The sequence below is a fragment of the Asterias rubens genome, assembly GCF_902459465.1.
Source record: "Asterias rubens chromosome 8 unlocalized genomic scaffold, eAstRub1.3 super_scaffold_89, whole genome shotgun sequence".
Classification (NCBI taxonomy): domain Eukaryota; kingdom Metazoa; phylum Echinodermata; class Asteroidea; order Forcipulatida; family Asteriidae; genus Asterias; species Asterias rubens.
In genome coordinates, this window is record NW_022985693.1 from 1253916 (window position 1) to 1270016 (window position 16101).

General features: G+C 36.8%; 1 protein-coding gene across 2 annotated transcripts in view; it reads left to right on the top strand.

The window, feature by feature from the left end:
• LOC117305535 (IgGFc-binding protein-like) overlaps nt 1–16101 on the top strand; it is a 110216-nt gene that overhangs the window by 74510 nt on the left and 19605 nt on the right. For both annotated transcript variants that reach the window (XM_033790411.1, XM_033790412.1), the window contains exons 73-91: nt 783–956; nt 1813–2030; nt 2467–2638; nt 3210–3344; nt 3834–4051; nt 4551–4655; nt 5252–5413; nt 5772–5919; nt 6429–6605; nt 6984–7192; nt 8090–8264; nt 8849–8962; nt 9704–9906; nt 10233–10337; nt 11675–11833; nt 12201–12336; nt 12722–12904; nt 14832–15058; nt 15772–15946. In XM_033790411.1, the coding sequence (XP_033646302.1) occupies nt 783–956; nt 1813–2030; nt 2467–2638; nt 3210–3344; nt 3834–4051; nt 4551–4655; nt 5252–5413; nt 5772–5919; nt 6429–6605; nt 6984–7192; nt 8090–8264; nt 8849–8962; nt 9704–9906; nt 10233–10337; nt 11675–11833; nt 12201–12336; nt 12722–12904; nt 14832–15058; nt 15772–15946 (3195 nt within the window). The remainder of the gene's footprint in view (nt 1–782; nt 957–1812; nt 2031–2466; nt 2639–3209; nt 3345–3833; nt 4052–4550; nt 4656–5251; nt 5414–5771; nt 5920–6428; nt 6606–6983; nt 7193–8089; nt 8265–8848; nt 8963–9703; nt 9907–10232; nt 10338–11674; nt 11834–12200; nt 12337–12721; nt 12905–14831; nt 15059–15771; nt 15947–16101) is intronic.

Genomic DNA, 16101 nt, shown 5'->3' on the forward strand with positions numbered 1-16101 from the left:
GTAGCACCTTATTAAGGGTTCACAAGGTGCTACAGCACATTCAGTAGCAACAGCCAGGAACACAGGATGAGCCCCTTCTCTTTTTGATAAGCGACTGGGTTCTTTACGTGTGTTACACAACACATGGGACCAACGGCTTTACATCCCATCCGAAGGGCGAAGCAATGGTTAAGTGTCTTTCATAAGGACACAAGTGTCACGACTTGGACTCAAAACCCACACTGTCTGGTCAGACACGACACATCCACGACACTTGCAAAATGTGTAATAACAAATTTATATCGGTAAAAAAGAATCGGTACACAATGGTTTAAGACCCAGCTATTTCCTTCCCCCCAATCAAATTTCCAGTTTTGTTAAGGTTTTACCAGACATGTCCAAAGATGAAATAGACATTTCATAAGCAATCTTGTATAATAAATAATAGGAAATCTTATTTCATGACAGAGTTGCTATGTCTTAGCCTTGATTTTGGGTTTCAACAAACTATTTTTGTTGAAGCCACTTTATTACTCTTTTATTTGATGGGGCAAAGTTAAGTAAAAGAAGTAAAAGAAGCATAGAAATAAAAGTTTAGGAAAATAAACATATTAAAACTTTACACATTTTGTTCATTAACCATTGATATTTGTTTGCATTTTTTTCCATAACTACTTAGCAATGACAACAAAATAGCGCTGTATATACATGTAGATCCATGTTAATTCGTACTATTCAGTGTTTAGACAGAATAGGTGTTTATTTGTAAACTATTGTCTAATGGTATTTCTTTTTGTCAATAGGTCAATGTGATGAAGCAGTGGAGGTCAATTACCATCTTTTAACCTGTATTTTTGACAAGTGTTTTATTGGGGATTATGAAGGAGAAGGCTGTAGACGTATTGCCAATACTGTAGGTGCTTGTAGATCATACTGTGGGCGTCCAGAACCTTTCAGAACACCAGGAGCACATTGTGGTAAGTAAAATTTGAGCTGTTGACAAAATTACACCAATGCTATTTCAAGATAAAATATCCATTATATTGTTTCCTGTTTACCTCACATTGGTAACAGTGCTAATAATTCTCATACAAACAAAGTAAAAACATTTATGAGGCGCATTTCCAAAAAAAACATTGAGCTTTCAACCAAAAGTTAACGTGGAGTACATTGAATAAAAAAATACAAAATCGGAACAAATCAAGAAAAATAAATAACATTTGAAGGCAATATTACAGAAACAATGTTATAAATCAGATACAATTTATGTTAAAAACCCAAAGTTACACTTCTTTTGGAAAAAGAAAAGTTTTAAAATCTTTTTGAACAATTTCACATTTGGAGCAGTACAAACATGCACAGGTAAGTTATTCCATAGTCCAGGCCTTAAAGCCATTATACACTTTCGGTAAACAGTATTGTCCAAGTCACACACTTCGTGTATCACAACTTATATATAAAATAACAAACCTGTAAAAATTTAGGCTCAATCAGTCTTGGAGTCGGGAGAAAATAACGGGAAAACCCACTCTTGTTTCCGCGCGTTTCGCCGTGTCATGACATGTGTTTAAAATAAATCCGTATTCTCGCTAACGAGAATTTATATTGTTTTACTGTTTTCTAAAAAAGTAAAGCGTTTCATGGACTAATATTTCAAGAGAAGTCTTTCACCATTACCTTCTGTAAACCCTAAAAATTATTTGTAAATCTGTGAACTTTTATTTTTTTTTCTGTACCGAAAGGGTCCAATGGCTTTAACACAGTACAAATCAAAATGACTAAAATGAATTTGTACTGTTCTCAGTTACTTTTGCTGTTTGTTATGTATCTTAGATGTACCTTGCCCGGGGAATTCCACATACAATTTCTGCATGAGTCCATGTGTACCTACCTGTGACACCACAATGGGAGGACCCCAAGAAGAGTGCACAAGAACTGATTGTGTAGAGGGATGTCAGTGCAATGAAGGATTTGTCTTGAGTGGTACAAAGTGTGTACCAAGAGAGGACTGTGGCTGTAGAGATATTGAACATGATGGTGCTTATTACTTGGTAAGGGAGCGGGGCAATTTTATCTTATAAAGTTGTAGAAGCATTAGTAGGATTTGAAACTTTGCATGGTGGCAGTATAATTAGGGGAGGTTTGCAGTCTCGCTATAAAATCTCTATTGAGTAGTGTTGTTTCTGAAAAGAAGCAGTGGTTGACATCTCAATGCTTCGATCAACTTCAGGACAAGCATAAGCAGAAAATATTACTTATAGCTGAGCAAAAATCAAGACAAAAAGGTATAAATGTATTTTGTGAAAAATATTCATACAATAAGGTTTGCATTAACATCGTGTAATGAAAGCTGAACTCTGATGCTGCATGCTGCTTAAGTACTGATGATGCAGATTAGCTTGGTGATGCACGAAATACTAGTGCTATTTAAAGATTCCGTTATGTATCGTACCGTTATCTGATATTTTGGACTATGTTTATATGTAGAATGGCGAGGAGTTCGTTCGCGAAGACTGTCATGAGAAGTGTGAATGTGTAGCTGGTCAGATCAACTGTGAACCTCTAGATTGCCACTGTGATGCTACTTGTGGAATTGTAGATGACAAGTATGGATGCTATTGTCTACTTCCATATCATGGAGATGGTCTCATCTGTACAGGTAAGATTACTCATCTCTCAAATTAATTAATCTAGGTATCATAGCTGGAAGGTATATTAATGTATATTAATGAATACGGGGTATTTCTCTTTTGATCATATTTCGCTTTGATGAAATGTCTAAAACCTTTAAAAACGGCTTTTGTGAAATCCTTGTTTAATAATAATGATAATTGTTCATTGTTAGGGTGCACATATCTATTATGAGTGCCCAAGGCACCCAATAAGATCATCCTGATAAGGACAGCAACAAAATTTCAGAAACTAATTGAAAGCTATGGCCATCAGGTGTGTTTTTAGCTGATCTCAACTACTTGTATGCTGAAGCATGACCTCAAGGATGATGGTAAAGAGTTCCAGAGACAAGGTGCTGCTAAAGCAAAGCCCCTATACTATCCCACATGATCCTTCAGTTCTTAACTCTACAAGTTTCATATCCCTGTTTATGATCAGAGCCCGACTCTTTTGTTTACTATTGTTAGTTTGGCCATTATTTTCTTGATCTCTTTATCAAGCAATCCTTGACTATATCATAGTGCATCCATCTGTTGTATCTACTTGGTATATTTCAGTTGACCCCTGTAACAGCAACCCTTGTCTGAATGATGGGGAATGTGTCACCTTGAAAACACCAGAGTTGTCCTTGTCGGAAACCAAGTTTGTTTGCATATGCAAGGCTCCATGGACAGGCATTCGTTGTGACATTTGTAAGTAGCAAACTTTGAAGGCAAACCAAACCCTAAAGTTTCTGTATAGTATGGTGTTATTGACTAGGGTACAGGTGGTATTATAGTGTGACTAGTTACAGGTTTAAACACAAGCAATGAGGTAGGGACTGAAACCAAATCCACATGCGAGGCTTTGGGTCCACAGAGGTGAGAGGCAGGGAAAGAAATCATTGAGCCAACCTCCCTGATTAGTCACTATTTAATTGTGTTCCCTGATCAACTAGAGAAGAAGATGGAGAGACAACTTAGTGTATATATATGCAGGAACAACATGGAGTCCAGAGCTGCAAGAAATAGAAATGAATGGCATTTACATGAGGAGGGCTACATCTTATACTGCATAAACACAGCTTAAATGATGATGATAATATTGATTTTACTTTTTACTCTTACACTGTATACTCAATACATCTGTTAAATATTATATTAACTCTAGCTATTCTCTATATTCTTTCCTAAAATCTACAGCCCAGGCCGGTTGTTGCTCCCATGGCATTCCACAACACATACATATCTTTGATAAAGCAATTTACAACTTCTTTGGCACCTGCTGGTATCGTTTTGTAGAGCCCTGTCACTCGAATGGTAACCCTTCATTCCGTATTCACATCCGTAATGAGTTGGTGCCTGACACACCTGGTCTGACTAAACTGAGTGAAATACGCATAGAGCTGGAAGGAACTTTGGTAAGTAATAAACCATTATGTGTTCAAAGTTAGGCTTGGAGGTCAGAGTAGCTGTATCCATAAAAGTATGATAGGACTTGGTATTGGTTATTTGTATTGCACACAGGGAACATAAGATTTTTTGGAAAACTGAACTTTTTGGGGAAAAAGATGTGTGCAAGATGATAATGATCTGAGCAAAAAAACCCACTGTTTTCTCTCATTTTGATATGTAATGTTGAAGCGTACCATGGGCTTACATAGATATTAAACCATCCTCGCTAACCGATTTAACTCAAATCGATTAAGTTTGAAGAGCTTTCAGACACACAAGTTAAAACCAATAGAGTTAAAACTGCTTTACAACTGACTTAAGTCTAAATGATAAAAGCTAACTAAGTAGCACTTTCAACCCCAAAACAAGTATTACAAACAAAAAGGTATGCAGACTAAAATGCATCTTTGTCATAAAATAATACTCAACAATTGATTTCATGATAGTTGTTTGTGTGTTTTTCAGTTCATAAATATGTATGAAGGTAAACGATTTACCTTTAATGGTGCGGAAGCAAGTGCTCCACTTATTATACCAGGAATTGGTATCTTGACGTCAGGCTCCCATCTGGTAAGAACAACTTTAACAACTTTGTGTTCAAAGTTTATTTATTTATTTATTTGCATTTTCATTCATTCCAGAAAAGGCTGCTTTCCTATTAATTTGTTTCAAACTGGTAATTTTTTTCTTTGTTTCAACCCAAAATTATTTGAAATTTACACAGTCAGTTTCCCTTCTGTTTGAATACTTGATGTTTTAAATAAAAAAGTCACATCCCTCTATTGGTCCCTTGGCTGCCGCTTCCCAGCTTGTGTCGTAAACTCGGGTGTGATCCCAGGCTACACAGCAGTTAAAGCTTGTATTGTTTGAGACTGGCACCTCGAGCAAAGATAATGACAAAATGAGGAGTGCTAATTGGTGGGGTGCCTGTGCGTTAACCTGGAGGTAGTACACATTGGTTCAAATCCCGCTCTATTCATTTTTCTGTTGTTCAACCCAAAATTGTTTTACTGAATGAAGTCAAAAGTGGAATATTTAGAAGAGTTTTCTTGCCAAATTTGAAATCGTCTACCACTCCACCAAATAGTCTAAGCTGCTTTCAACACTTGTGTTGTTTGGATTGAGTTTGACAACATATTGTATTTATTTGTCATTATTCATACCAGCTCCTGTCAACAGTTCTTGGTGTAACGATTCGTTGGGACGGTGACAGTGATCTGAATGTTAATGTACCTAAAAACAACTTCACTGGCCCATTATGCGGATTGTGTGGAAATGTGGATGGAGATCCTACCAACTTGTTAGAAGAAACACCTGATGGACGCAGAGTTAGTACACTTTATCATCATTTGACAATCGTTGAGCTACTTTGATGTTTTTACCTTTATGTCATACTATTACTTCATTATTCTTGATGTTCTTAATTCCTTTGAAGTTTAACAAACTAGGTCATGTCAACTGTAAATGTTTTCTATTCTACTTTGAAATGGACCATCGGTTTACATATTTTAGAGAACTTCCTTTTCAGTTTTTTTAAAAGGTGTGGATGGAAACGTGCAATGTTGTCAGTGGTGTCATGCCCTCTGACCAAATTAACGTTTCAAATGTGAATTTAGCATAATAAATGGAACATACAACAGTGCATTATTTGTAAATGATATAATGTCATATATTGATTACATTAAGGTGAGTAACTCAGTGGAGTTTGGCAACAGTTGGATTGTTGAAGGATCTGAATGTCAAGACATTGGAAATGACTTCCAACATGTTTGTAATGGAGTCATTGAACGATCAGCAGCTGAGCTTAAGTGTGGAATGATAAGAGATGAGTCAGGTATGATTATCAGCATTCAAAATATACTTTTACATAGATACATGTATGAGGTCATAGCATATTGCACAACAGCACCTTGAAAACCATTACGTAGTGCTACATTAGGTATCAGGATTAGATCTCATAATTCAAGTTAAGTTCCACATACCTTACAGGAAATACTGTATGTTAAAGCACCTTGAGCATCACTGAGTGACGGATATGTGCGCTATATAAGAAGCCACTATTACAAGCTATTCCAATATTATCAGTATTAAATGCACAGTATACCATTGTCTGAAAATTCAATTTCCAATGGTGTTTTTTTTTTTTAGATATTGCCAAAAATCCAGGGCGAAACAGACTATATAACCACATCACCTCATAGTAAATTATTTCTCTAAAGGCTTTATACATGTACTATCTAAAGCTGCTGTTGGGTTCTTCTAACCAAAGTTTTTTATTGCCATTGATTTCAAGAGTGATATACCTTCCCTTTAACTTTCTTGTTATATTTTGTCTTGTTACAGGACCATTTGCAGACTGCATTAAACATATAAGTCCTGATGGATTTTTCAGTGACTGTGTGTATGATGTTTGTGCTACTAATGATCCAAACACAGTCTGTCGTCATTTGAGTATTTTGGAGGCACATTGCTTAGATTTCTCCTTTGAAATTGGCTTCTGGAGAAGCCCAGAAATATGTGGTATGTTTTTAAGTGAACATTTATTACAGACCATGAGACTGCTTTCAGAGCTTTATCAAATGCTCAATATTATACTGCTAAAGCATTTGGTAAAAATTCAACTTGGGTATAAAGGGCCAAAATTCATAAAGCCTGTAAGCACAAGAACTTGCAAATTCAGGAAAGTATTGCTGAACAGAAGCACGTTACCAACCAAAATTTTCATCAAGTTAACATTATTGTCATTGCTGGCCACTCAATTTTTCCTCAGCAAATACATTTTTTAAGCAGTATTTTCTGCCTAACAGCTTTATGTGAAGAAAATGGTTAACATTTGTTGTTGGTTTGATTTCATCTGAAAGAAAACCTGACTCCATGTTTTCTTTCTCTTGATTAAAGTTCCCCAGTGTCCACCTAGCTCTCACTTTAGACGACTTACCAAGCCTTGTCCTACAACCTGTTTGGAAGCCATAGCTGAGGTCAGCATTCCATGTGGTTATGCTGATCAAGCTGGCTGTGAATGTGCACCAGGTCATTATCGCAATGGGAATGAATGTGTTCCTAAACACCAGTGTGGATGTGTCTATGAAGAGACACGCTATGCTCAGGTTTGTAGCTCGTTTATATAGTTAGATCATCTTAGTTTAGCCATGACATAATAACTAGTGTACATGCTGAGTATAATTTGGATTTAGGTGAAAGTGGTTAAGTTGATTTTGTGAAATGGCTGTCTAGTTCTCCTCACCTTAAAGGCAGTGGACACTATTGGTAATTGTCAAAGACTAGCCTTCACAGTTGGTGTATCTCAACATATGCATAAAATAACAAACCTGTGAAAATTTGAATTCAATCGGTCATCGAAGTTGCAAGATAGTAATGAAAGAAAAATAACCCTTGTCACACGAAGTTCTGTGCGTTTAGATGGTTGATTTCGGGACCTCAAGTTCTAAATCTGAGGTCTCAAAATCAAACTTGTGGAAAATTACTTTTTCTTGAAAACTATGGCACTTCAGAGGGAGCTGTTTCTCACAATGTTTAATAGCATCAACCTCTCCCCATTTCTCGTCACCAAGAAAGGTTTTATGCCAAAAATTATTTTGAGTAATTACCAATAGTGTCCACTGCCTTTAATACATTACTCCTCTTATCATCATCCATTTTTAAGCCATCTCGCTCAGATCTCCAGTCTTCCAGTGATCTTTCTCTAGTCGGCCCAAAATCAAACTGATCGTTGGGTGATTGAACATTAGCTTTGGCTCTACCTCCCTTTTGGCACAAACTCCCTATTTAGTGAAGATATGTGAGACTGTTAATAAATTCAAGACATAACTGAAATTACACCTTATGACACTCAATTTTGTGAGCGCATTGAGCACCCCTTAGGTGGATGTGTTTTTGCCTATAAAGGTCTTTATTAATATAATTAATTTAATAGTCTTATAATGCCTCTTTTAGTGAATGGCTGTTCAGCTTGCTTACCTCTCTTGATTGTTGTTTGATTGCAGCCATATGAAGAGTTTGTTACCAGTGATTGTGGAATGCACTGTACCTGCTACCCTGGTAACCGTGTGGAATGTGAACCCCAACAATGTCATGAGAATGCTTTCTGTGGTTTCTATTTTGGTGGGTTTGGTTGTCATTGTGATCCTAGATATGAAGGAGATGGATTGAGATGTGTAGGTGAGTTGCTTATGTTAAGGAGTTATCTCAAGTCATTGCTAGATTTATTCAATTTTAATTAATATTTGATTGAAATTTTAACTTGACAGCTTATTTCCAAAACTTCATGCAGCATATAATCTGAAAGTCACACTAAGCCTTCTGTCAGGGTGGTGTAGCAAAACAAACGGCAAACCAGTGTCATATAATTCACTCCTCCAGTTAATCACCATACAAATTACTTAGTAAAGAGCACTGGTAAATAGAACATTGCTAGAAACAATTCCTTTTGAAGTTATGTAGTGTTGGGGAAAGGGGTAATGTTTTCACCCTAAAATTTGAATCTGAGTTAAGTCTTCAAGCATAAAGCCTTGCTCTGCCATCTAAAAGCACTTGATTCTATGTAGCAAAGGTGTTTTGGTTTCATCATTATCTTTACACTTTGATGACCAATTGAGCCCAAATGTTCACAGATTTGTTATTTTATGCACTTTTGGATACACCAAGCGAGAATTTTGACAATAACAAAATGTATCCTTTGCCCTTAAAGACAAGGGGTTGAAAAAGATTTTTGAGATGTGTTCAATACTTTTTGTTATTTGTAGCCAATCCATGTGCAAGAAGTCCTTGTATGAATGGTGGAGAATGTGTCTTCGTTGATGACCTCCAACACTTCTGTATTTGTCCATCACAGTTCTTTGGACCGAATTGTGAAACAGGTGAAATAGCTTACTCTTAATAAATAAGCTGTAGTAGTTTGTTTCTTGATTATTTATTTTTTGTGCCCAGCAGTTTTCAAAGCCACCAAAGGGGTATACTGTACATGTCCTTCCATGGGTGTTTCAACTCTACATACAAAGTGTGGATCTAAAAAGGGGTCCACACAATGTATGTCCACAGAGTGACCGCAGCACAGAAATGTGTGTGTAGGCCTACATGTAAGTTGGTACACACATTAAAACCGGGGACCTATAATAATAACAATAAATAATAATAATAGCAGGCATTTATATAGCGCTTAATACAAGGTTTCTAAGCGCTGAACAGAAAGTTCCATAACAAAAGAGAATGATAAGGTCCCTAGTTGGGTAAAGATTTCCATTTGGAAAGTGTGTACAAAATAAAACAAAGCTGACATCCTCTCCAAACTTAGTATGTGAATTGGTCTCGGTATCCTCTAGAAGCCTTTAAATAGCTATTTGACCTCCTATGTATGTCAATATAAATTTAATTGTCAGTATGGCTAGACCAAAAGAAAAGTTATCGATAACTCAAGAACTTAGCATATCAACTACAAACTAGGTTAGAACTTGTTGTTATGGACCGGCCAGGTCAAAAAATGGACTGGCTTTTTGGGCAACTGTGTTTACCAAGCAAGACAAAAATCAGGCCAAACAGCTTTCATTTCTCTTGAATGTGCCAAAAAATGTTGACCTTGTCTTCCTTTCTGTACTGTGCAGTTTTGCAAAGCTGCTCTGTAGTGGGTGGCGTCCATTACAAGACATTCGATGGCCTAACTTATGACTATATGGGTTACTGTGAAGACACTCTGGTTACTACTTGTGACATGGATGATGGTTTAAATGTGGTCAAGATCAATCAGACCTCGGATGGAGAATACAAATCAGCAATCAGGGTCACCTCGGCATCTCTACATTCTACAGTAAGTACTTAATCTAAGTTCAAAATAGAATATGTAGAGTATGATGCAGCATGGACGATTAAATGTATAGATCTCAGTGTCAAGGCCCAATTTCATAAAGACTGTAAGCACAACAACTTGCTTAGCAAAGAATAGTATTGTTAACAGAAACAGGTTGCCACCCACAATTTGCCCAACTTGAAATTTTTCAAGCAGTATTTTCTGCTAAACAGCTTGATGAAATTGGGCCCTGATGACTAAAAGTCTCACCACTCATTGTAACACACCTTCCAACCTATTAATATTAAACTTTGGTCCTTGTTTTTTTTGTTTTCACCCGTAATCAGACTATTGAATTGCGACAAGACAAAGTGATCTACATCAATAATGTGCAACATCAACCACCGGTTATAGGTTTTGCGTATAAAATCTACCTCAGTGGATCCTGGCTGGTAAGTTTACCACTAGACCAATACAAACCTACACATTCAGCATTATGCTTCATTATAAATACCCTGGACAGTTTCCAGACTCTGATTGTTCTTTTACATGCGTTACACAACACATGGGACCAACGACTTTACTTCCCATCCGAAAGGACAAAGCAATGGTTAAGTGTCTTGCTTATGGACACAAGTGTCTCGGCTGGGCATGATTCGAACCTACACTCTGCTGATCAGAAACACCAGAGTTTGAATTCAATGCTCTTAACCGCTCGGCCACGACACTTCCACACGGTTGGTTGGTTGGTGGTTGACAAATACCAGTATTCTCTGTTGGTGTATCTAAACATTGCATAAAATAAAAAATCTGTGAAAATTAAGTCACAATTGTTCATCACAGTTGCAAGAAAATAGTGAAAGAAAAAACACCCATGTTACACAAATTTGTGTGCTTTTAATTGCCCGAGAAAGGCTCGGTTTCTCACAATGTTATTCTCAAAATCAAGCATCTGTAAGCACACAACTTGTGGGACAAGGGCGTTTTTTCTTCCATTGCAACTGCGATGACCAATTGAGCTCAAATTGTCACAGGTTTGTTATTTTATGCGTATGTTGAGATACACCAAGTGACAATTACCAATAGTGTCCAGTGTCTTTATGTATGTGGTACTCCTGAAGTGTTCAATTTTCATGAAGTGCATTTGGTTGCCTTTAATAATTACCTTGTTAAAAACTCACGATCTTTGATTCAATTTATTTATATATTTTAGTAAATTTACTTAATTTGTCTGGACGATTATACCGATTGTTGGAGATATTAAAAATGGATTGCTTACCTATCAAATGTAATCTTAATAATTATGCACAGTTTAATCGTGTATTGAAATAGTGTGTTGAGAAAATAGAATTAGCTGTTGCAAACTGCCTACCAATACAAAAGGTTATATTATGGTATAAATGCAATAGTTAATGGCCTGACGTTTCGATCCTAGCAGAGTCTAAATGACAAAACAACACCATCTGTTCATGCATGTCTTGTGTTTTGTGTAGTCACTTAGCTTTTTCAGTTATATATTTGGTTTGCGATAACACCATGTGTTTATTCTCTGTCTTTCTTTATTCTACTACCGCCGAGTAGATTTATCGGATGTTCGGGAGACTTCTCAGTTCTGAAAAGAACTGTCCTGCTATTTAACTACTACCCGTGCGGAAAGTATAGACAATTTGCTGGGACTACTACTTGTGTAGGCCTATATGATCATAATTAACTGCACTACCGGGGAGTCTGTTCTTGAGACTGTATTTTCATTTTTTTTTTTAACATGGAGGCATTGATTTGTTATTAGGTGCTAGTTTTGCCCCTTCCTGATGTTCTTATCCGATGGGACGGTGTTCAACAAGTTGAGATACATGTATCTGATGCTTTATCCAGCAGACTCTGTGGTCTGTGTGGAACATTTGATGGCAATGCTGACAATGACTTTGTCACACCAGCAGGTGATTCGGTAAGTTTTTATTCTGGTCTGAAAATTGTGGTCTAAGTATATCCTTGTTTAAATGTGGGGTCATCTTTTTTGTCCTGTTGAAATGGTGTGTTAGGGTCATGTCACACGCAGTAATTCACAGGCAACCAGTTCCAGGCAATCTCAAAGAAGAGAATCCATTCACATTTGAATGTTCGTATATTATTCTCGAGGATTGTAACATATTGTATGAAAAGCTACTCATGTGCTACGCAATTGGTCCTGTAGCATGCACTGCGGTTGGTTGCCTCCGATTTCCGTGCATAAGTTGCCTTGTATGACATGGCAAAGGTTAAATGTCTAGAGATATATTTTTGAAGTTAAATATTTTTGTGTGTGTATTTTCTAGGCACCAAATGCTCTAGACTTTGGTAACAGCTGGGATTCATGTGGTGATACTGTAGACATTGTCAATCCATGTGACACTGATACACTTAAGAAAACTCAAGCTGACAATGCTTGTAATATCTTCAGAGATAGTACTGGTAAGATTTTCTTCTTAATGACTTTCAAACTGTTATTTCAATTCAGACTTGCTTATGTAGCTGTTATTTTCTTGAGATATTTATGAAATTCATGACCTTTTAAAAGGTCTTTAAGCCAAGAAATAGTTATTGTGGTCAATATGTGTTGCTCTGTGGCTAGTGGCTGTGACTAGAGCATGATGCCTTCTACTGCTACAGCAAAGTGCTACATCCCAACAACAGCCTTCAGATTGAAGAAATTTGCACATTAGTATTTGTTACTTCTGTGGAAGAAATTGTATTACTTGTTTCTGATAATTCATGGGCAACATTACATAAACAGAAAGTGGGTACTTGGCTTTTGATTGTTTTTGTTTTGTTTTTGATAAATTGTTGTCATGTTCAGGTCTTCTCGGAGTTTGCTTTGGCACAATACCACCTGAGCTTTACTACGATCGATGTGAATATGACCTGTGTATGTCACTTCCTGACACTTCTGACCGTTGTACTCACATCAGCGACTACGCACAGCTTTGCATCGAGGCAGGAGTGCAGATTGACCCTGCTTGGAGAGACCAAATAAATTGCCGTAAATATCAGTACTTCATATTCTTATTACACTAATATTCATCAGACTGACATCACTGATGTAAGTAACTGTCCCTTGTACCAAACTGATTAGAACAATGAATGGATTAAACTAATTTGGGTTTCTTGAACATAAACAATTTACTGCAGCGAAACTTGAATCAATGACCTCTGGATTAATGTACCAACGCAGCGCTCTAACAACTTCTAAGGGCCGTATAGCTCAGTTGGTAGACAGTGGTAGATTAATTTTGAGGTCAATGGTTCAAGTCTAGCTCAATCAATTTTTATTTGTTCCAACCCCAAACTGTTTATAAAAATTAACCAGTCTGTTTCCCGTGTTGTTCATTACTTGGATTCAACAAGTACAAATGCGGGGAGTGTGTGATGTTGGTATCTATTTTAACTTTATCTTTGCATTACACATTTGTGACTTGCTCTATCTAATTGAGGAACTGCGACTAAATTTCATTTTTGCGTTTATCATAATAATCAAAACAAGCAAATCTTAACATTTTAAATAAAATAAAAATCAAGATCATACGACCTTCCTGTCTGAAATAATGTGGAATTTTCGACGACCTTGACTCTTAATTTTACAACCCGTTTTTGAAAACATAAACTCCAGGAAAATTAATTTTAAAATACGTCTCACACACTCACTAAAATAATATTTGTTTACGATATGAAAACATTGATTTTTAACCCCCCATAGTCAGACAAACAAAATAACCAAAATGAACAAACAACTCAACGAGAAGTTAGATTATGTTTAGACAATTTCCACAATAAGTTTGACAATCTTTACCTGAAATTTTAGAGCCATTTGCTTTGATATTTCCAACTTCCTACTCTGTCAAGTCAAAACATAGAGTAAAGACAGCTGTCACTGCTGTCACTCAGCGCATAGCATCAACCCCCACGGGTATACTCCGCTTGAAGACCAGGGGCCGATTTCACAAAGCAATAAAATTCATCGCAAGACAAATTTTCAGTATCACCATAGAGATTTGTATTGTGACATCACACTTTACTTAGCAACTACGATTGATTTGAAGTTACGATCAATTTGAGACCTTTGTGAAATCGGCCCCAGGGAACATTCGCAATTTTCCAGTGCATGTTTCTCATGATTTTAGCGATATTTCTTACCCAACATGTAGGTCAACTGAAAGATTATTCCTTTTACATTCAGAATTATTTGGGTGTTGAATAATTCAACCTTGAAAAACCATGAAACAATGATTTTAGATAAACATTCAAATGTTTTAAAGTTTATAACACACATACATGCAGTGCGTGGTACCCGCGCATTGTGTTCCTGCTCGTTGTATGCTGCATGTCGTATGTTACCAGCTAGCCATCACATGGCAGGCGTCGGGGCTCGGCCTCTCACGCTGCATGGATTAACAGACGCCTAGGTCAGTGAGCCATACTGATCTCGCTACGCGAATTTCTAAATGAGAAGGTCAACTAACGGAATAGTGCTTCCTTTTAGAACCCCTCGTTACATGGTATGCCGTCATGTTTTGTCGTGACTGTCGTTAGTATTAGACAGCTAAGGTCATAACCTTTCCATTAGTATCTCTTGGTGGCGCTATGCAAGTTGCTATGCAAGTATCCGAGGCTTGCAAAATGGGTAATTTAAATGAATGTTCGCTGTTCCATGAGAGTTATTTTTGGAACGTTTTTTGATAATTACCACAACAATTACATCTTTGTTAATCTTTTGACGAAAAGGTAAAAAAAACCATAGCAACTTTAATCAAGATTTAGGCAACCTAAAATTACAGTAATAAAAAAAACTTTACTCGACATTCCTCATTTCGTTAGAACGGGTCACATTTAGTGTATAGACACAATTTAAATTTGTCTATACCTTGGATCTTAACTTCTGGTAATTTTGAATTCTTCTCTGAATGCAACAGATGTTGAATGTCCAAGTCACTCTACATACTCCTCGTGTATCCATGCCTGTCCACCGTCTTGTCTGTCTGAGAGGTTATTCTTAGACCCTAGACAATGTTGGCAGTATTGTAATGATGGTTGTGTATGTGATGAAGGATACGTACTCAGTGGGTATAGATGTGTACCAAGAGACCAATGTGGATGTCAACAACCAAGTATCGATGGAACAGGTTGGGAACACTTACCTGTAAGTACAGGGTGAAAGAATAAGTCTCTTTGTTTAAAAATGATCTCAGATAACTTACCACAATAAAAATCAATTCTGACTTGCCTATGTGTTTATGTGGGTAGGCATACACATGCACAATGTTACAAAGGTCCCCACAAAGTTTTTCTTTGTTAAAGGTACTGGACACCTTTGGTAATTGTCAAAGACCAGTCTTCTCACTTGGTGTATCTCAACATAATGTATGCTTAAAATAACAAATGTGTAAAACTTGAATTCAAATGGTCGGCAAAGTTGCAAAAAAGTAATGGAAGAAAAGGCACCCTTGTCGCACAAGTTGTGGGCTTTCAGTGCTTGAAATCAAGGTCATGAATTCAATTCAAATATTTTAGTTAGAAAATACTTCTTTCTCAAAAACTACGTCACTTCAGAGGGAGTCATGTTTTATACTATCAACAGCTCTCCATTGCTCATCACCAAGTAAGTTTTGAAGCTAACATTTATTTTGAGTAATTACTTGTGTTGATTTAATTTGAAGGTCTTTCAACAGATTTCAGACAGTCTCCATACTCTCTGAAAATATTTCTCCCCAGAACGATTCGGGTTCACTAAACAAAACATTTATAGTAATAGGGTGAAATAATTACCCATGCCCTGGAAGGGTGGTCAGATAAGCTTTATCTGCAATAAATAATGTTGATTTTGCTTTTTGTTTGTCCCCCCTATTACATCAGGTTGGTCAATCCAAACTGCTGCAAGACTGCAACATGACGTCATCTTGTAGTGCAGATAAGGAATTGACTTTTGATAATACTCCATGCAGTTCGGACGCGCAATGCTTGATTGTTAATGGAGCAACACAATGTGTCTGCAATGGAGATCTTGTTGGCAATGGTCATGAGTGTTCTGGTGAGTCCTTGGTTGTGATTCACTGTACACTACACACGTTATGATCGCTCTTTGTACAATGGAAAAAGGATGTAGTTCTGATGTACCAGGACCAGTTATTAATATAAAAACCATGACACTTTGTTGAACTTTGTTACACAAGAGTTTTTTGGTTG